The 22995-nt window shown below is 39.9% G+C and overlaps 1 protein-coding gene across 13 annotated transcripts in view; it reads right to left on the bottom strand.

Annotated features, from left to right (window-relative positions):
* CLYBL (citramalyl-CoA lyase) overlaps positions 1-22995 on the bottom strand; it is a 222898-nt gene that overhangs the window by 154695 nt on the left and 45208 nt on the right. For 2 of the 13 annotated variants that reach the window (XM_036250253.1, XM_036250262.1), the window contains exon 1: positions 6116-6299. The exons of 6 other annotated variants lie outside the window; for them this stretch is intronic. Coding sequence is in view for 1 of the 7 variants with exons in the window: in XM_036250257.1 (XP_036106150.1) it covers positions 11330-11367 (38 nt within the window). In the remaining 6 variants the exon portion in view is untranslated. Of the gene's footprint in view, positions 1-6115; positions 6300-11281; positions 11476-12083; positions 12173-14889; positions 15151-15448; positions 15637-22995 lie in introns of those variants that run through there. 5 more of the 13 variants (XM_036250250.1, XM_036250257.1, XM_036250251.1 and 2 more) reach the window with 5 other exon arrangements.

Here is a 22995-nt window from a genome sequence, read left to right as displayed (position 1 = left end):
CCAATAATTTTGCCTAATGAATGATCTTTATTACATGGTTTTGATATCAGACTTCTATATGCCCCATAACTTTGTCCACATGTTGACTAGGAACAATTGCAAAGGCTTTTTCAGAAAAGATTTGTAGGGGAGAGCATGGCATTCTACAGAGAGTGTCAGACTTGCTCTAATGACTGCCTTACAGATGGTTACTCTAAATTTGTATTTTGAGCCTCTAAGCCAAAACTTCATAAAGGCTTCCTTCATCCTTTGTTAATTACTAATGAACTGATTCCCCCACAAGGAAGAGGCCCCAATAACATTCTACTCTGTGCCCAAGCTCCACGGCACTACTTGTGCAGTATTTGAAACTGTAGCAGGAATTTGAAATATGGATACTTTATTTTGAAAGTTAGAATTCTAGATCTGTGAGGGGACTCCATTCTCCTCACTGTGGGGACCAGAACAGGGGACTAAAGACTTCTCAAATTTGCTGACATCTGTGCTCCTGATCTCATGACCTCCTATGCAGCTTCCTCCCAGTGCTTCACAATGCTTAGTCATTTTCCTAACCCTACAAGGCATAAGAATTGCTTTCCTCCAACTACCAAGAGAGGGGAAAAAAATCCCTCATATTTAATCAATTGATATGCAAGTTTTAAAAAATTATACCTAGTATTAACATTAATATTTAGGTCTTGGGCCCGAAACAGAACTCTGCAGCTAGTGGGAAGGCACTGACATCCACAGCACATTCGCAAGAGAACAACTCTTAAAACGTGTTTAATTACAGGGAGCCCCTCACAGCATGGAACCAGAGAACTGGGATCTCAGAAAGCAATTTTCCATTTAGACTGTGCTCCTCAGCTAATTAAAAAACCGAACAGGACAGCAGTCTGGACAAGGAGACAACAAAAACCCACACGTTACAACACAGGTAAAGGTATGTGTGAGCCTAAATGGAAATGAAAGCTGCAGGAACCCAAATGTGAAAAACAGCCACTTATAGCAGTGGCCCTGACGGATAGGTAAGTGCCTGACTGGCGAATGACACACTGCCCTCTCACTTTGTGGCTGAGACACGGAAACACTCTGGCCATCTGTTGTATCTGCAGAGATCCCCAACTCAGAGGAGAAGGAAACAACGCATGCTTTGGTTGCAGCTGTAATGCATATGCTCACAGCTGATGTGTGCTCCTGGCCCAGCCAGGATTTCAGGTGTGAGCCCTCAATGACTGATCTTTCCCCCCCAACTGTTCTATCAGATTTCCCAGGTTTTGCAGAAATCCGTTTGTTGAAGGGGTACGAGACATATATGGAAGGAAGGATGCAGAGTGGTCACTGGCTTTCAAATGAGCTCATTTCTTCTGTGTCTATTGAAATGCCTCAGGAATGGAGGAAGGAGGTTCCGGTGACTGGGTGCAGGTTTGCACCAGCCATAAATCCTACTCAGCTTCCTTCCATTTACAGTTTATTGCATTAACATTTCTTTTGTGCTGCTGTTGCTGGGGAACTATTGTAAATTTGGGCAATTACGACTTTTGTTCCATCTGTCCCTCCCCTCCTCAGTACTGTAACATCAAAGGTGGCCAATTCAGTAGAAGCCAGCTCTGTCTCTTAAATCCAACCTGAAATAGATGTTATTAGAAATCACAGGCTCTAAATGAAAGGTAGCAGAATAAATCATAAAGACATTGCTCTAGTATTCTGAGAAAGTCTTAAAATAAGCTTTCTTAAACCTCCTACACAATGTTCCAAGTCAAAGCTTAGATAGGCATTTTAGTGCCTCCTTGTCCAAATCCCCCTTAAGTAGATGTGTGAACCATGTCAATCAAGGGGTGTGCACCCAAATGCCGGGGTATCCACCAGCCCTACCTCTGCTTGGGTTTCACTGGTGCTTAAAATAATCTCTCTTAAAGCATCTGCATAAACCGGAGTGGGGTCCTAATGCTGCTTGTGGCCATGAGGCAGCCTGGAGAAATCTCAAGATCCAGATGAAGGCCCCACGGCAGATAAAGAGGGTCAGCAACCAGCTGGAAAGCTCCATGGGCAATACAGAGCTTGTATTCCTGACAAGCTGTCACTTGTTACAGAGAAGGGGGGTTCAGAATCTGAGTTTCGGGGGTGTTGGTAATGCCATAGGCAACAGGACACTGCTTTGCTCAGCTCCATTCTCAACAACTTTCTGAGAATCTACTATGTCACTTGGTGGGTACTGGACTGGGGAGGGGAGTTCACAGACGAACAAGGACAATCCCTGTCTCAAGAAACGTAAAACCGCCCTGGCCAGTTTGGCTCATCAGTTGGAGCGCCAGCCCTCGAACTGGAGAGTCCCAGGTTCAGTTCCCTCTGGGGGCACATACCTCAGTTGCAGTTTGTCCCCGGCCCAGGTTGGGGTTGTGTGGGTGGCAGCCACTCAATGTGTCTCTCTCACATCGATGTTTCTCTCTCTCTCTTGCTCCCTCTCTCCCTCCCGCTCTATCTGAAGATAAATTTAAAAATGTCCTCAGGTGAGGATAAAAAAAAAAAAGAAACGTAAAACCTAGTGGAAGAGACAAGCCTAATGATAACTGACTGTAAGTTGTTTCATAATTAGTTTCCTAACATAGGCACAAAACGTTATGCATCCCAGTACCTCACAATGGGAAACACAGAGCTACCATATGACCCAGCAATTCTATCCCTTGGTCTATCCAAGAGAACTGAAAACATATGTCCACTGCGTTCATAGCAGCATTATTCATAATAGTCCCAACCTGGAAACAACCCAAATGTCCATGATGAATGAATGGATAAATAAAATGTGGTCTATTCTTATTCTTAATAATGTGGGACATTATTTGATCATAAAAAGGAATGAAATTCTGATCCATGCTAAAACAGGAATGAACCTTAAAAACAGTACGCTAAGTGAAAGAAGCCAGACACAGAAGGGCACAATTATACAATTACATGTATATGAAATGTCCAAATAGGCAAAGCTATAGATTCAGAAAGTAGATCGGGGGTTGCTAGGGGAAGGGAAGAGGGGAACATGGAGAGTGACTGTTAATGCTGCAGGGCTGCTTTCACGGGTGAGGAAACTCTAAAATTAGATAGCAGTGACTGTTGCACGACTTGGTGAATAGACTAAAAACACTTTGAATTGCACACTTTAAGAGCGTGAATTTTATGTTATTTAATAATATCTCAATAAAACTATTATTTTAAAATGCTATGCAAGCTTAGAGTGGGAGTAGTTGTGATGAAGGGAACAGGCCTGTTTGTATTAAGAACACAGTAAGGTTCTAAGTCCTTTCTTCAAATGAAGAATGAATGAATAAATGAAGAAAACTGATTAAGTCATTGGATTCACTGCTGATTTTGATACCTCCTGGCCATAAAGAATAGACACTAAGTTTCACTTTCTGAAACTATTATTACTTGATAGAAACAGTCCTGTTTCGCCCTGGCCAGTTTGGCTCAGCGGTTAGAGCGTCGGCCTGCGGTCCGGAGAGACCCGGGTTCGGTTCCCACTAAGGGCGCGTACTTCGGTTGCAGTTTGTCCCCGGCCCTGGTCGGTCGTGCGGGTAGCAGCCACTCGATGTGTCCCTTCACATCGATGTTTCTCTCTCTCTCTCCCTCCCACTCTATCTGTACAAAAAATGGAAAAATATCCTCGGGTGAGGATAAAAAAAAAAAAAAAAAAAAAAGAAACAGTCCTGTTTCATGACACAAAATGTATTTTAAATTTGTGGCTTTGAAAGCTCCTTCAGCATCAATTGAGAGGCAAGGAGGATCTCTGATCCCTGACCACCTCCGGTCCCCCTCCCCAAAAATGAATCGGAGTTTCTACGTTACAGTTGGTTCAAACTATAAAGACCTAAAGATGTGTATCTAAAAGTTAATTTGCACAGCTTATTTACGGCTCTAGATCAATTTAGATATTAAGACAATGGTCCTTAGGTCAAAGAAACAAGAAGTAGTGCTCAAGCTTTTTGCTTTCAGTTCATTTGAAAACCATGGTGCTTACAAATTTCTGTGCTGTTTACCCTTTGAGCATCTAGGGAAAGGCATCTACACAAGAGGTTACCATGTTGGAAATTCTGCATGGGGTGGTGACGGTGGGTTAGAAACTCAAAGTAGTAATCCAAGAGTTAATCAGCAGAGACACTAAATCCAGAAAGTGCTATTAGCCCAAGCCTTTCTGCATAGTGTCTATACCACCCTGCTGCCTCTAACCAAACAGGACACTGTAGGTCTCAGTGAGACAGAAAGCTTTTGTTGAAAGTAGGAGGTTGACAGCTATTTGAGATGAGGGGTTTTTGTTTGTTTGTTATTCAAATAACTTTGCCCCTGAGGAAAGACAAAAGGAAAATGTCAGAAGTATGTGATTAATTATTTTTTTTAAATAGATGGGGTCCCCCCTCCCCATCGAACTCAAAAGTATGTGTTGAAAAGGAATCTACCCATTAAATGGTAGATTCTCATACATAAGTTTGATATTAATTATCTCAAAAGAGTTGTGCTTGTGAGTGAGATAAATGACAGGAGGGTTTGTCTTAGTACCAACACCCTCCAAAGGGCAGCTGTTCAGGAACATTATCAAGTAATGACAAGTAGAACTGGAATGCTGATGACGTGAACAATCGGTGCTGGGGGAGTCATCCATTCTCTTATCCTCCAAGCTGTGCAGTATTAATGAGCTTCCTAAAACACTTTTAACATTTAAAAAATTACATGCTGTTGGGGGAAGGGGGAAAGAGGTGATGGAGTGGTGGGCAGGAAGACAAGGGAAGATTCCAGAAAGAAAAAGCCTACACCAAAAGTTACTTTCTTTTCATTTTTTTAAAGGTTCCTTTTAATCAGCTTTTAAAGCGAAGACAGAAGCTGAAAACATTCCACGTAAATAAACAGCAAAGAGCTCCGAATGCTTAGCAGACCAGAACACCGGAAAAAGCTTGCTTGGTACCGCCAGGCATGACCGGCTTTAGCGGATTTAACAATAAAAAAGAAGATGGCGCCAAACCACATGCCACCTCCTCTTCCTGCAGGAAAAATGGATAAAACTTTCCACTGGGGTGGGGAGAAGGTTCAGAGAGAGAAAATGCTACTTAACACAACAATGTGGATAGCATTTAGGCCACATACAAATCTCATCCACAGAGCTTACAAATGGAATGCAATTTACTACTCAGAGGATATAACCTATTTGAGTCTAGAGAGCTAATCAATAAAACAGTCAGAAAAAGAATGCAGAGTTAATTGCCATCCATCTTCTGGGCTATTTCAACTTGGTTCTTTATATTTGCTGTTAAAATTCCAAATATTGTTATAGCAATCATGTTTTAGTTATGTTAAGAAAAGGCAAATTTGGTTTTAGTCAAATTTAAATCCCTTTAAGAAACATTTAAAACATTAAAGCTGTTTTTCTCCTCAGAGCCTGTTCTGTGATGGTAAAAATTTCAACTATAAAGGTTTCAAGTTAGATAGCACCTAGAAAGTAACAGTAAATAAATGTAACTGTTCAGTAAACAGTTCTAGATCTTTCTTGCAATTACTAAAGTTGAAATAATTAAATACAATCTTCCAAAGCATTCTCTCATTGATAGTTGGAGACATGGGATGTAAACCTACTGGGTACCTGGCCAGGGCAAAGATAGCTATGATTTTTAGCTCCAATTTTCCCCTTGACTTTTTCTTCCCTTAAGCATGCCTGCACTAAATTATAAGAAATTTGAGCCAGATTATTTCTTTTGGGACAACCTTCCAATGATTGCAAACATATAATTCAAAACATCCTATAAATAGTATACTTATGGATCATTCTTGATCCCCTGAAGCTTGCTGAAGGAAAGCATGATGCTTCTCCATTCTGTCTTGGAATCTATGTTTCTGGAATCCTGAAATGGAAAATGATCTGTATCTGTTTTTCAATAACTAGGCTTAAAATGGCAAAGACTCTAAGAGGTTTTTGAGTGGAAGAAGATACTTTATGAATTTGTATTAAGTCCCAAGGACTAGATTCTGAAACCCCTACACTTCAGCTTGAGTGTGCTACCTAAGGATGGGAAGGGCAATGCTTGGAGTATGGGGCTTATTTTATGGACAGTCCTTTGAAACCTGAGTGGGCAGACCTGGAAAATGTTGGTCTTACCTTGGCCACAGTCCCAAAGGTGCATCTGTACCACTGGCTTTTGTCAGAATGAAGGATGATGTTGAGTAATTTCAGGAAAGCAACTCATCTGCCAAAATATGACTGCCAAGATATTTGGAATAATGTAATTTAGCACTTCAATGTAATTTTACTTTCTGATTTTACAAAGAAGGAAAAAGTTGCCTTCTGGCCATTACAGCTTTTGCTCTGTGCTTTAATTCCCAGGAACAGCTAATTTCTCCATACTCCATTCCATGTAGAAACTAGAAGAGATACATTGAGCATATTTCTTCTCTTTATGTCACCACTTTCTCATTCTCAGTTCACTTGTTATTCTTCTAGTAATGCCAAGTTTGTACACTAAAAAAATCTGACTACAGAGAAACCAAAGGAATGATATCATTAGCAAATGCAAATATGCTAATTGAGATAAAAATATAATGCTTAAAACGTCCAACTTCTCATATGTAAAATCATTTTAATGACACATTCAAGAATCTGGAGATTATGCTGCCAAGAAGGCAAATACATTTAAGGCAATCTTACAAAGTATATGAAATCACAGACTGTAATATCCTGCAACTATTTTAATTTTAAAAGCTCAGTTTACAAATATATACCAATATTTTTCTCACTTTTGATCACTCCCCCACTGTTTTAGCATAAGAGCTAAAATAACCTAAACCGCCCCCCTAAAACACACACAGCAAGTCTGTCACACAGATCTACAAAACCAAAAAAAAGTAAGAAAAAAAGAATTTTCAAAATAATCTCAAAGTAGCAGGAAAAAAATGGGTGTCATTTCTAGGTTTAGCTACTAATAAAGAATTTTCCTGGGAAATTTTTACTTTAAAGCAACTCCAAATAAAAATGCATATAATTAAGGAAAGACCATTGCTTCAAACAGATTGACTGTCTTTAACAAGTTTCTCTCTTTCTAGCTACTCAGATATGCTATATTTCCTAATTATCACCTTTTAAGGGCCATCTGGGCCCATTCCTCCCCATCAGGGGGCAATTCCATTTGCATTGTTCCTGGGTTTAGTCATGATCAAGTAGTCTGGTGGTAAAGTTCATTAGAAATTAGAACAGAAGCATTCAACCCAACACAGTAAACCAAGTATGTGATACTCAGGCACCCACAGGAGAGATGATAAGCACTTCATACAGATTCTCACATAACTAATAAGTCTTCTATGTGCATTTTATCAAGTCACTTAAAGAAACATTCAGCCTAGTCCCTGACCAGGTATGTAATGAAAATCTGATTAAGTCTTCTCATACTGAAAAATATTTCTCAATTAAGGCAACATAACTATAGTCCCTTATGTCTTTTGGTTCAAAAGTCTATTAAAAACCCTTTAATGATTCCCTCATTTAGCCTACCATTCACAAGCAGTATACTACTTCCTTCCTGTAGAGAACACACAAGAATTATCCTAATTGTATTTTCTGTGAAACGAACACACATTACAGAGAAAGTGTATCCAATCCACAGACCGATGCTAATGGTTATAGGTTCCAAAGAGCATTCCCTTCTGTCCTCATCAATAGTTCATGCCATACATTCACCCGCTCTTTACAAACATGTTTGTGTGCCAAAGGCAAGCCTGGTCCCTGGATATGCTAGATGCTTTAGGCAGAGCTGACTGGAAAAGGGATGGTAAATTCAAGGCAGCCAAATATATGGGTTCCTGCTTTATACCTCGAAAGGTCTGATACATAAAACTCAGGAAATGGTTACCTGCCTCATCTTGCAATTTCTGAGCCTGGCTTGCAATGGCCATCTTAATCTGAAATGCCAGCCTACTGAGATCGAAAAGGAATGCTCCCTGCTGAGACCCACCAACCCATCAGGCTACACCTTAGTCTTGCAAATGAAGACAGCTGCACCAGGCCCTAATCTATGCAAGGCAGGTGTAGCCCTGGGGCTCTCTACTAGTGACCCTAGGAGCTCTTAGGGCTGTGAAGTTAAGAAGTCACTGTTATAAAAAGAACTATTTCATAGCCTCTCATTATCGAGGTTACCATGCTTTTTAAAGGAACAATGGCTTATTTCCTCCCATTTGTACCTTGATATTCTCCCCCGCCTTTCTGAAATTCTCTTATTTAGACAGTTCCTAATTCTGACCCCAGCTGGGACACTTCAAATCGGTGGTGTAGCTCATGCCTAACGGATGCTATTCTTTCAATGCTATGTTGAAAAATTGGTTCTCTATTTTTAAAACCTATCCTAAAATCTACTATCCAGACATTACTAATTACTAAAGATTTCAAGATTTCCTGAGATTTAGTAATGAATGAAAATGATAATTCAATTCTGCTAGTAAAAAAAATCTGCAGCAAAACAGCACCACTGAAACTGAGCCAACAGTAATTAACTCAAGAAATAGTTATTGAGTTTCCCCACTTCCTCTCTCAACACCACCCCCTTCTCTCTCTCTCTCTCTCTGAAGGTATTGAAACAAATACATCTATGTCTGAAGCCAGTTCCTGGTCTCCAGTGTCCCCCAAAGAGCCAAGGAAATGGAACTCCAGAGATGTTTCTGCCCTAAGAGGCAATGGGTTGCATGCGCCCTGTGACTCCTCAGCTGAGTCACCAGCTAGGCTGATGCTGTGCTAGGCAGATGAACACAGCATATGTGTAAGGTTCCTGGCAGAGGGGACTGACCAAACTTTATGGCTTATCCCCTGGGAATACCCCCCATCTGAAGGAGTGGGTTTGCTCAGATGATAATTAAACTATGAAGGTTTTAATAGAAGAGGCAGTTGAAAACCCAAAACATTATACGTGGTTTTACTGAAAGTTTGTCATTAAATGTCAATTTTACAATATAATTTTTTTTCCTTTATTGATTTTTAGAAAGAGAGGAAGGGAGAGGGAGATAGAGATAAAAATATCGATGAGAGAGAATATCGATTGGCCGCCTCCTGCATGCCCTCCACTAGGGATCAGGCCCACAACCTGGGCATGGGTCCTGACCAAGAATTGGAACCAGCGACCTCTTGGTGCATGGGTTAATGCTCAACCACTGAGCCACATCAGCTGGACTAAATCTCACTTTTAAATTGCTGTTACTTTAAGGCATTCTTTATTTATTATTATTATTTTTTTAATCCTCACCTGAGGACATTTTTCCATTTTTTTGTTCAGATAGACTGGGAGGGAGAGAGAGGAAGAGAGAGAGACACATCGACGTGAAAGGGACACATCGAGTGGCTGACACCCGCATGACCAACCAGGGCCGGGGACAAACTGCAACCAAGGTACATGCCCTTAGCGGGAACTGAACCCGGGTCTCTCTGGACTGCAGGCCGACGCTCTAACCGCTGAGCCAAACCGGCTAGGGCTTTAAGGCATACTTTAAAAATCGGGAAGTTGCCCAGCTTATGTGGCTCAGTGGATCGAGCATCATCCCTTGGACTGAGAGGTTCCTGGTTTGATTCCTGGTCAGGGCACATGCCTGGGTTGTGGACTCCATCCCAGTCGGGGGTGTGCAGGAGGCAGCTGATCGATGTTTCTATCTCTCTCTCCCTTCCTCTGCCCCCTCCAAAATAAATAAATAAATAAAATTATCAATAAAAACATATTTTTAAGAAATCAAGAAGTTGATATATTTATTTTGAAATAAAAAGATAAATATTCTTTTTAAAAAATATTTTTTCTTTATTGATTTTAGAGGGAGAGGAAGGGAGAAGGAGAGAGAGATAGAAACATCAATGAGAGAGAACACCAATTGGCCGCCTCCTGCATGCCCCCCACTGGGGATCGGGCCCACACCTGGGCATGTGCCCTGACCAGGGAATCAAACCACTGACCTCTTGGTGCATGGGTCGATGCTCAAACACTGAGCCATACCAGCTGGGCAAAAGATAAATATTCTAAAACATTTAGATTTTCTTGATTATTTTAGAACTTGTTTCCTTTCTTTTTCTTTTTTTTTTTTATCATTTCTACTATATTTTTCTACCCTTCACTTTCAGAATACATATAATAGGCTTTTATTTTCCAATTCCTATAAAACTGTTGAGTTTTTATAAAAGTATAAAATGTGAAACAAGTGCAGAAAGCCTGTAAATGTACCAGGAATACCAGGCTACACTTCCACACCCATTACTTCTAACAATTTCACAAGAAGGAGCACATTTCATGAGTTGTGTGATGTTTTAGCAACAAGACTCCTATGGACTTTAATGGAAGTCACACAGCTAAAACTCCATGTACCACTTTGAAAATTTAAGAGTAATTGCTAAGTCCCCCTTAGAGGGTCATAGAAATATTAAAAACCAAAGTATTTTGCTAAGAACTTCAATTATGCCCAAAGGCTTACATCAGATTTTATAAAAATGATTGGTCACATATATAATGTACTCTAATACTGTTTTATTGGCTGGTTGTTCTCTTTATAAAAGAGGGTCTTTGTGAAGTCCTGTCTGAAAGGGAACATACAATACAGTGAACTTCAGTTCTCGTGTTCACTTAAACCCATGGCTCAATCATACAGGGGAGGTATGAGTGAGAAATAAATGGATTTGGGAACATTTTATCTTATTTGTACACTTGGAGGGGATCGTTTAGTTCACTGTTCCATTAGGCTGGTGGATGTTGAAGAAATACATTAAACTGTTGATGATAACCAACCTGCCCTGGTAAACGTTCATCCTGAGAATCTGTTTTGACTAGCTGGGTCAGTATCCCTGATGCTCCACGGGTGATGCAGTGGCAGCATTTGTCTGAGAATCCCTGTCATAGTAGAGCCTCTAACTTCTTTCTAGAATCAGACACTAAAAGGTTTATTAATTAGGGGAAAGAACCCAGAATTTCTACTTGAATTTTTAAAAAATTTTAAATAATTTAAAACTAACAGAAAATCTGCAAGGATAGCACAAAAAAATCTCCTGAATACCCTTTTGTAGCTTCACTGTTAACATTTTATCACATTTGCTCTATCATTACTGCCCTCTATTGATTTATTGATTGACTGATGTTCATATATTATGTACATGTTTATTCTTTCTCCTGAACCATTCATTGGTAAATTGTATTCATTATGCCCCTTTACTCCTAAATACTTGCCCAAAGGACACTGTTCTATACATCTGTACTACAATGATCAAAATTAGGAAATAGAATACTGATACAATGCTATTATCTATTCTACAGACCTTACTCAAATTTCATTAACTGTCCAAAATAATGTGAGGTATGTTTACTTTTCTTCTGGTCCATGATCCAATCCTGAATCACTCATTATATTTCATTTTCAGGCCTCTTTAGATGCTGCAAATTTCAAATTTACATCCTTCTTAAAGAGTTTATTCACAAATGACTCCCCTCGTAATCTTCTGATGTTATGGCTCTGGTTTAAAATAATCACATAGGGGAAAGTAACATTTATAGAAAAAAAGTAATTATATTTTTCTTTCTTTAACAAGATAAGAAAGAGCATATAGAATAGGTCACAGTAAAACATCACGAAAAATGTGATGCAGTTTCATAACTGAGTTGTTTATTTGGTTCAAGCCTGATGCATCGACTAGTGAGACAAACACATTAATCTCAGGAGCCAGCCCAAATCAGTGCTGCTGGTCTGAGTAAGGGCTGCACATGGAGCACAGGTATTGCATAGGCACACAGTAGTTGCAATGGAGAATTCCAAGAGTCATCACCATTCAATGATGCAAGTACATTGGAAAACTCAAGATCTTACATAGGTATAAAACAAAAACATTTTTCTACTAATAGTGACAAACTCTAGGTTTTGGATTTGGGGTGAGAGTCTTGGTCTGTAGCTGACCAACCCTTGTCAATTATTTTTGGAGGCCTCATGCAAAATTGCCTTTTATAAGACTTGGTCAATTTAGGTATCATTCTTTCATTTTAACGCAACAGGAATATTAATTAATCAGCCAGGCAACTGTTACTCTAACCCTACTAATGCCATTTCATTAGGGCTATGTTACTCACCTTCTAACTTGATTCACAAAACATTTCACATGGAATCTATGAAATGGGTATATTATTTTTATGGAAGGGTGCACTGTATCCTTAGAGACCTGTAGGCATGAGTGCAAAGAAGTACAGTGAGTGAGTGCTCTAGAAGTCAAAGATGGTATCAGATATTCTCTTATGAATGTGCTGAGGAAAACATTGTTTTTAAAGAGTGCCTTCCAACCGGTCGGTGTGGCTCAGTGGTTGAGTGTCAACCCATGCACCAAGAGGTCGCTGGTTCAATTCCTGGTCAGGGCACATGCCCAGGTTGTGGGCTGGATTCCCAGTGGGGGCATGCAGGAGGCGACCAATCGATGTTCTTTCTCATCAATGTTTCTATCTCCCTCTCCTTCTCCCTTCCTCTCTCTAAAAATCAATAAAGAAAAAAAAAATTTTTTATCCTCACCCGAGGGCATTTTTTTATTTTTTGTTCAGATAGACTGGGAGGGAGAGAGAGGAAGAGAGAGAGAGAGAGAGAGAAACATCAACATGAAAGGGACACATCGAGTGGCTGCCACCTGCAAGACCCATCTAAGGCCGGGGACAAACTGCAACCAAGATACGTGCCCTTAGCCCTGGCTGGTTTGGCTCAGCAGTTAGAGCGTCGGCCTGTGGTCCAGAGAGACCTGGGTTTGGTTCCCGCTAAGGGTGTGTACCTTGGTTGCAGTTTGTCCCCGGCCCTGGTTGGGTCGTACGGGTGGCAACCACTCGATGTGTCCCTTTCACGTCAATGTTTCTGTCTCTCTCTCTCTTCCTCTCTCTCCCTCCCACTCTATCTGAACAAAAAATGGAAAAATGTCCTTGGATGAGGATAAAAAAAAAAAGATACGTGCCCTTAGTCTCTCTGTACCGCAGGTCAATGCTCTAACCACTGAGCAAAACCGGCCAGGGCTTTTTTTTATATATATATTTTTTTTCTTTATTGATTTTAGAGAGAGAGGAAGAGAGAGGGAGAGACAGAAACATCAATGAGAGAGAACATCGACTGGCTGCCTCCTACATGCTCCCCACTGGGGATTTGGCCCACAACCTGTACCCTGACCAGAAATCAAACCAGTGACCTCCTGGTGCATGGGTCGATGCTCAACCACTGAGCTATATCAGCCAGGCAAGAAAAAAAATTTTTTTAAGAAAATAAAAAATAAAGAATACCTTCCATTTGTTGTCATAAGGCATTGCCATTTTGAAATTATCCCATTAGTAGGCCAACTCCAACTGCCATTACCCATGAAAACACCAACCAGTGAAAGCTACCTTATCACAGTTTGCTTTCAGCCAAAGTTGTGAATGCAAGTTTCCAATACAAATATTAAAAAGTACAAACCAAGCCCTGGCTGGGTGGCTCAGCTGGTTGGAGCATAGTCCCATACACCCTTTCGGGCTCATTTCCCAGTGAAGGCACATAACTAGGTTCTGGGTTCAACCCCCAGTTGGGGTGCATACAGGAGGTAGCCGATCAATGTTTCTCTCTGACACTGGTGTTTGTCTCTCTCAAAAATTAATAAATGTATCCTCACGTGAGGATTAAAAAAAAAAAAAAAGCAAACCAAGCATCCTAAATTTTTGTATTGACTATTGCCCCAAGAATAAAACACGGGCATTTAGATATTGTCATTTAAATTCTATGTATATGCACTGGACAGTAATATAGTACACAGCTCTTTAAAATGCTGTTTCTGATGCCAGGACCTAGTTGGCCAACATTTTCCTCAAATGAAGTTTAACACTAGGTATCTGGAAATCTGAGGGCAGTTGCTGAATCTTGTATATAATTAACGCTAGAGGAATCCCTACTTATGCTTTTCTTCTCATTTCTAGCATATATTCCCACTCCTTCTCCCGTTTTAAAAGCAGAAGAAATATGGTTTATATAAAGTGGGTTGCGGTTACTCATTACATGACACTTGGACAGATGTGTCATTTGCAGATATAACAGGTCTGTGCTTCACCGCCCCCTACACAATTACTCAGAGCACCATCTGAGGAGCTATAAGAGTGATTCAAAAGGTAAAAAGACAGTCCCAGCACAGTGGACATCTGAGTAACACTCTGGTAAACTGAAACACAGATCTGCCAAGTGAGGAGGACAAGCAGAACACCCCCAAAAGGCCACATTGTTTAAGAGGAGTTCTGGGACATTAAAGATCATTTCTTGAGGCCTAAAAGAAGTTTAATTCTCCTTTTATAACATGTATCCAGGGCAGAGTTTAATTAGCTGTATAATTTAGTTCACAAGTTCACAAGGAATAGTATATCAACAATACAAACTGTTAATTTTTTTTTTAACAAATTGGTAGTTATAAAATGGTCACAGGGATGTAAAGTACAGCATAGGGAATATAGATAGTCAATAATATTGTAATAACTATAATGGTGTCAGGTGGGATCACTTTGTAAGTTATATAAATGTCTAACCACTATGCTGTACACCTGAAACTAATATAATATTGAATGCCAACTGTAATTAAAATTTTTTTTTTAGAAGTTAAAATATTCTGAGTGAGAAAAACCAATTACTGCATCCATGCTCAGTTTTTCACCGCATGGAGCAACAATTCAGCACATAGTAGGTTCTCATTAAATGTCTGGTAAGTGAATGAATGCTGGGAGAATTATCCTGTACTTTCTGTTTTTAAAGAGCTAACTCCCTACATGAAAATATCAGGAGAGGGAAATACTTCACACTAACTCTTACCTCCCACGTTTTCTTTAATTATACAAAAGATGATTGTAACAAACCCACTGCAAAGCCTCTTAAAACAAAAAAGATAATAATACTTACCTAATTTTAGTTTGGTCATAGAAAAGGCAAATTGGTGCATAATTAACAATTTGTTGGTGCAAATTCATCTGCATCTTTTAATTGGTGTTAATTAGATTAGGACTAAAATTTCTTTAATCCTCTATCTGCCTTTTTTTATGCAAACTAGTTTTCTCAGCTGGATGTCAAAGTTTCCCATTAATTACACTTTTCTAACAGGAGCTTCTTCAACCACACAGACTCAGACATATAGACCAACAGCAGTTTTCTGAGGGGCTGGACCTTTTGGGGAAAATAAGGAATGGTGAAAATTGACACTTGGGAGAAAACTAGTGAAGTTACCCAAATTCACTGGTGAAGCAAGTCTTCCACAATTAGCAAATCAGGGACTGTCTGATACATAAGAGCCTCTAGCATTTGGTGGCTGTAAGTAGCATCCTGAAATGTAGCTCTGCTCCATGGTGTAGATGTGACCACAGAATTTAGGAAACAACAATGACAAAGTATTTAGTTTTACAGTTAAGAAGATAACCTGCTTTTAAATCCCCAGAATAACAATAAGTTGCCTTTACTTTATTACCTAGGAGCCATTCAAAATACTGGTATACTCATTTCCAATGGAAAACAAACACAAATGTAAACCATCTTAGGTGAATAAGTTCCACATTTCACATGGTTTCCTCCAAATATTGTAACCCTTCCACAATGGTTAACATGTCGGGGGGGAAAGCCACAAAATACATTCAATATCTTTTATGGCAAGGTGACCTGAAATAAAATTTTATGTAGTTAAAGATTTTTGATAGTTTTTTTTTATCCATCACTTTCCTCTCACTATGTAGCAGTGATGATTGAAACCCGATGTGTACTGCAAAAAAGGCTATAAAACATTTTATATACAAATAAAACAGTAGCCATTAAGTTTTGCTATGATGTCTGAGTAGATATTCAGCATGAAAACATGATAAAACAACTGTAAACTGATTGCGATCAAATGTAATTACAATGACTTGTCTCCAATGAATGACATGAACTAAATACAGCCACAAACTTCTCCAAAATTACTTTGGGCAAAGAACCAAGAGAACACTATATCCTTTCTTCACTAAAGGCATTTTGCCAAATAAATCGCAAACACACAAGCTTTAATAACCACGGCCAAAAAAGCACTTGGGAACTCATTATGGAAATGTTTAAAGCCACACACACACACACACACACACACACACACACACACGCACATACACATGATCAATATTTGATAAAACTCTTTCATATTAATATAATCCCACTGAAAAGTCACGTTTGAGATTTTAAATTGGTGCTCCCCAGAAGTAAATACAAGGACTGATAGGCAATTACAAGTCTTTTTTTCTTCTTTAAGGCAATGTATTTGGCTGCTTTTCCTGGCACCTTTATTTTAGAGACGCTGTGAGAAAATCTACTTGAAGATTTTTATGCAGCTAAAAGTAAACAATGACCTGCATTCTGAAATAACCTTATTTTTCCATAAGCCAATGCAGGTGGATTCTCTCCCTCACTATCTGGCCTCTTTGATGCGGCTTACCCTGGTATTGTGCTTCAAAACTGAACAAAGAAAAATATCCATTCATTTAGCACTGCAGGAACTCAACAGTAACTATGGCTGAAATAGCTCTAGGAACCTAGGGAGCTGGGACACAACAGAAGATAATGTGTGCTCTAGGTCCTATTCTTCAACTTTGTCTCATTTTTTTATTTCTAGCCCTGAAATTTTGGCAATACCAATATAGGCTATTTGGTAATATAAACAAGAAAATAGAAATCGAATTCCACTCCTAAGTATACACCCCAGAAGACATATGTCCACACAAAAACTGGTATACAAATGTTCATAGCAGTATTGCTCTTAATAGCTAAAAAGCAGAAACAACCCAAATGTCCATCAACCTACCACCTGATCAACAGATAAATAAAATGTGGTATCCTCATACAGTGGAACATTATTCAGGCATAAAAAAATAAAGTACTGATATATACGCTAGAACATGGATGACCCTTGAAAACATTATGCTAAAAGAAAGAAGCCAGTCACAAAAGACCATATTATATGATTCCATTTATATGAAATATCCAGAATAGGCAAATCCATAGAAACAGAAAGTAGATTAGCTGATGCCTAGGGCTGAGGAGTTTGGGGGGAGGGGGGGGAACTGCTAATGGGCATGAGGTTTCTTTTGGGGCAATGAAATGTTTTATTTTTTTATTTTTATTTTTTTTTATCCTCACCCGAGGACATTTTTCCATTCTTTGTACAGACAGAGTGGGAGGGAGAGAGAGGAAGAGAGAGAGAGGGAAACATCGATGTGAAAGGGACACATCAAGTGGCTGCCACCTGCACGACCAACCCGGGCCGGGGACAAACTGCAACCAAGGTACGCGCCCTTAGCGGGAACCGAACCCGGGTCTCTCCGGACCGCAGGCGGACGCTCTAACCGCTGAGCCAAACCGGCCAGGGCACAATGAAATGTTTTAAAATTGATTGTTAGTTACATAACTCTGTGGATAGACTGAAAACCACTGAATTGTATACACTTTAAGTGGGTAAATTGTATGATATATAAATTATGTTTCAATAAAGCTGTTATATATTTTTTAAATATTTATATATATTATATACAATATAATATATATATGTAAAAGTAGAGTTCACTTACATTTACATGTTTGGTCTCTTTAATGTGTATTCCAGTGTAAGCTGCTGGGTCAACCATAAAGATTGAGTGCTCCAAATACAGTTTTATTTAAACTTTGTCCTCTGAAGAGGAAGACAATTAAGAAAAACCCATACCTCCTCTAAATCTGCTGTGACCCCACCCCTCTTGCTGATATATGCAGTAGCCAATTCTCAGTTCCCAAATTACTTGACCCACCAGCAGCACCTGGCATAGTCACCAGGCCCACCCCATCTTGGTACATGGTTTTCACTTGATTTCCAAGACACATACTCTGTTATCATCCTATCTGTTCCCTATTTCTCCACCTCCTTGGCTGGTTCATCCTCCCGTTTCCCCCAACTCTGCCCCTTAATGTTGGTGTAGCAAACAGTCCGCCCAGGGTCTGTAACCTTACACACACTTCTGAAAAGACCCTACCAGCCTCACTGCTTTAAATACCACCTCCATGCCAGCAACTCCCACATGTAGAGCTCCAGCCCAGATCTCTAACACCAGGCTCCTCTGTTCCACTGCTGACTTGGCACCTCCACTTAGGTTTCTAGTAGATAATATCAAATGCAACGTGTCCAAAGCTTAACTCCAGATCCTTTTCCCTCCCTCCCCCAATGCCCAGGAAAACCATGTTCCATATATAGCCTCTCCCATATCGTTTGAGACCATCTCTTTCCTCCCAGTCATTCAAGCCAAATTCCTTGACAGTCATCCTTCACTTCTCTCTCATTTCCAACTGTGAAATATTCAATCCACCAGGAAACTGTGTTGGTTCAGAATATATCTAAAGTACATCTCACCACTTCCCACTCTGGTTCTAGCCACGGTGTGCTCTCACCTGGCTCAAGGCAACTGCCTCCTGACTGGTCTCCCTACTTCTACCCTTGCCCCTACAATTTATTCCTTTTTTAAACCCTTACGTGAGGATATTTTCCCATTTAACTTCAGATAGACTGGGAGAGATGGAGGGAGAGAGAGAGAGAGAGAAACATCAATATGAGAGAGACACATTGATTGGTTGCCTCCCACATGACCCTGACCAGGGCCGAGACCAAACTGCAACCAAGGTATGTACCCTTGACTGGAATCGAACCCACGACTCTTTGGTACGAGGGCCGATGCTCTATCCGCTGAGCCACACCAGCCAGGGCCTACAATCTAGTCTTAACGCAGGTTCCAGAGGGATCAGTCTTTCCTTTACTCAAAACTCTGCAATGGTTCTCTACTTCACTTGGAGTAAAGGTAAAAATTCTTACAGCAATTTGGCCCCCCGTTAGCTCTCTTATCTCACCTCATTGCCTACTCTTTTCACCCCTCTCTCACTCCACACCAGGCCCACAGCTTCCTTGATATCCTTGGACACCCAGGGCTGGTCCCTCTGTCTAGAGCACTTGTCTCTGAGACACAGGCATATATAAAATATATGCATATAAACTTAAGATACCTAAGTCCCTCCCTCTTTTAAGCCTTGGCTCCAATGTCTCCTTCTCAATAAGATCCTTACCACCGTATCTCAAATTGCAACCTGACTCCCACCCCCACCATTTCCTTTGCCTTGCTGTTCCTTTTCTTTCACCATCTTCTAAAATTATGCATGCCCTATTTATTTATTATCTTTGTGATTTATTGTGACGCCAAAATGTAAAGTCCAGGGGAATGGATCTTTGTTCTGTTCACTGATGGATCTCAAATGCCTAGAACATGGTAGTGCCTCGGTATAGAGTTGTTGGATGAATGAATGACTGCTGAAATCCCACTGGACCCATTACCTGCCAACATTTGTTTAACGGCAACTTTATGAGTTAAGGGCATAAAATTTTGCTACACAGATTTTTAAACAAAATGAACAGTGGGGAAACTTGAGGTAAAGAGTTACTGCTGCTGTTTAATATTTATGATAGTCCTGAAACATGCTAGGTGACACAGAGGACATTCTCTCAACTCCATGAGTCTTACAATAAAATTGTGGGTGTTGAGATATTTACATTCTTCTAGCAAATGAAAACATGCAGGGAAAGGAGAATGTGCTCTAGATTTCCCAAGAGCTTAAGTACCAACATTTGGAGCAGAGAGAAAATAGAAGATTATAGAGAAGTCTGTCAGACTCAGTGATCTTTGAGATGTCCAGAATTCTATGGTGGTAGTCCTCTCTGCAATGACATGTGCAAATGGCCTTTAAACAGGAGAGGGTCTAAAAATAGCCCATGCTGTGAAAAGAGAAAAGTTAGTGACTTGTGAATAACATTGGTCTTCTTGTAAGCACAACACATTGCTGGGTTTAGAAACGAGAATACATGGATCTTATTCACAATGTGCCATTTTAGAAATGTCACATGAAATTTTCCAATGAGACTGTGGAAGCACTGCCATATCCTAAGTCAAAATTTTATATAATAAAATACTTACTGTTGTGGTATTTTCTAATTAAGACTAAGGAAGTTCCCAAAGAAAAAGATCTATAGTCACCTACAGTGTATTGGTTTTTCCTTGAGAAGGGGCTAATGATAATAGCCATTATTAATAATGATGATGTTAGTAATAGTTAACACTGAGTAACAATATAGCTCTACATGAAACCTATACTGTCTTCTAAAGGGCATGAGACAGATGCGACACTCCAGCATCACCCAGGAAGCCAGCAGCCTCTGCTTCAGAGGCAACAACTCCAACAAGAAGCATTGAACTAGAGCTAAATAGACACCTCTCCAAACAGGACATACAAATGACCAAGAAATGCTCAACATCACTAATCATCACAGAGATGCAAATTAAAACAACAATGAGGTAACACCTCACACCTGTCAGAATGGCCGCCATCAACAAATCATCAAACAAGTGTTGGCGAGGGTGTGGAGAAAAGGGGACTCTAGTACACTGCTGGTGGGAATGCAGACTGGTGCAGCCACTATGGAAAACAATATAGCGTTATCTCAAAAAATTAAAGATTGAATTGCCATTTGACCCAGTGATCCCATGTTTAGGAATATACCCTAAGAAGCCTGAAACACCAATCAGAAAGAATATATGTACCCCCATGTTCATAGCAGCACTATTTACAATAGCTAAGATCTGGAAACAGCCCAAGTGTCCATCAGTAGACGAGTGGATAAAAAAGCTGTGGTACATATATACAATGGAGTACTGTGCAGCTGTAAGAAAGAAAGATCTCTTATCCTTTGAGACGACATGGAGGGACCTGGAGAGTATTATCCTAAGCGAAACAAGTCAAGCATAGAAAGACAAATATCACATGATCGCACTTATTTGTAGAATATAATGAACATAACAGTCTGAGGAACAGGGTAGACCCAGAGATGTGGAATTAGGGCACAGACTGACAACCCTCAGAAGAGGAGGTGGGGAGAGGGAAGAGATAAATCACAGAACTTATATGCATGTACGCATAACTGATGGACACAGACAACAAAGCTGGGAACGGGGTGGGGGTGATGGGGAGGAGGGTGTCAATGGGGAAAAAAAGGAGAAACATCTGCAACAAACATAAAAAATAATAATAATAGTAATAAAAGAAGCATCGAACCATCCCTGTGTTCACAACTGTAGCTAGCACAAGTGGTGCTTGGAGTTAAAATTCAAAATAAATCAATGGCCAGTTTGTCTCAGCAATGTGTCTCTCTCACATCAATGTTTCTCTCTCTCTCTCCCCCCCCTCCCTCCCTCTCCCTCTTCCTCTCCCTCTCTCTCCCTCCCTCCTACTGTATCTGAAGATAAATAGAAAAATATCCTTGGGTGATGATTTAAAAATAAATAAATAAAAGTAAAAACATTAGTGACTGATTACAATTTATAACCCCGGGTCTTCAACGTGGCTTGCATTTAAGCATCTTTTTCTCGTTTTTAATTGGAAAAAGTTCATGTCATGTCCCAATACTAGGTCAGGAGGAGAGCTGAAACTGGCCCACAATACCCAGGAACCACTGCAATTTGTGTTGGGTAAAGCTGGCCCACACATGAACATTTCTGATTTGCGCATACTTCATTATAGAGCTCTTAATGTATTCAATATGATCTTCATGGTACACTCTCAGGCAAACTATAATGGTTATCCAGAAGTTTCATTTTATGCTCAAATATCATTTTAAAAGATGAGTAACCCCACAGACTGTGAAGGATTGAATGAAACAATAATGCTTATCATCTCAAGTCCCAATGTATCTCTTATTATCAGTAAACTTTGTATCCAAAGCTCTAACATTGTGCCAGGCAATGATCTTAGGAGTTTAGATACTTGCTCTTGTCTCATTTGATCATTTATAATGGTATCCTCATTTTTCAAATGAGAGAACTGAGACTCAGAAAAACCAAATAACTTGCTTGGGTTACAGAACAACAAATATGGTGACAGGATTCTAACCTCGGGGGCTTATACTCTTAACCATTACTCTCCTGCCACCAAACTAAAACCAGTAAGGGAAGGAATGTGCACTAACCACTCCAAGGTCATAATATAAATTACTAAGAGTTTGCATAGTAAGTTGCTTTTAGGTTTAATTCATTTATTCAGAAGTATTCATTGAGCACCTACTATGTGCCACTCTCGTCTATTAGAAAATAAGAATACAGTAAGGCACAGTCCTTGGCCTCGCTGCTGCACTTCTGTGGGGGAGATGGCTCTCAAAAAAAAAAAAAAAAAAGACAACCCACATGGTTATCACAGTATTTTGGGGCCCTTAATGCCTCACTCCCTGTTCAAAGCTGAGGCCCTATAATAGCACCAGTGGTTCTGCCTGGCACTGGAGGACCCGCCTTGGGGCTCCATCTCCTGCCTTATGCCCTGAAACAGCTTGTCCAGCTCTTTGGTTGCTTTTAATTTGGCTTCGGTCTCTCCAACCCTTCATCTAGAATTAACACCTTGATTCCACCAACTGTACCATGGCCTTTAGGTTTGGCTTTGGCTTTATCCCTTAATCCTATTTCCTGGATTGGCTCCAGCACCTTGAACTGGCCAGAAAAATCCTCAGTTCTGGAAGCCAGGAACCCAAAGCCCTGCTAGGGTTACTGGGACAGCATCATGCCCAACAAGGGAGTTTAGACATAGGCATTAGACTTGTTAGTTTATCTCTTTTTTCTACTTACTAAAACCAATAGTTCATTAACAGTAAAGTTTTATATTTTGCTCTTCATCTTTTGATACTTAATTACTTGAGGAGCATTAATGAAAAATGATGGGCAAGCCTTATTTCTCAGGTGGCCACAGAATTCTTCCAATACATGTATCCTTTGCCAACAAGAATATTAGGGATATTTTAGTCTTTAGAGAAAACCAGGTGAGTATGGAGTGAATTGATTGGTAAAATTTAAGAGAGGATGTTTATTTTGACTATCAGAAATAACTACTCTTGTCAGAAAGGTAAGAAATTAGTTTTTTAGATAATGCCAAATATATCATATGACTTCA

Source organism: Molossus molossus, unplaced genomic scaffold (assembly GCF_014108415.1).
Source record: "Molossus molossus isolate mMolMol1 unplaced genomic scaffold, mMolMol1.p scaffold_m16_p_9, whole genome shotgun sequence".
In the NCBI taxonomy this organism is placed as follows: domain Eukaryota; kingdom Metazoa; phylum Chordata; class Mammalia; order Chiroptera; family Molossidae; genus Molossus; species Molossus molossus.
This window is presented reverse-complemented; position numbering and strand designations above follow the sequence as displayed.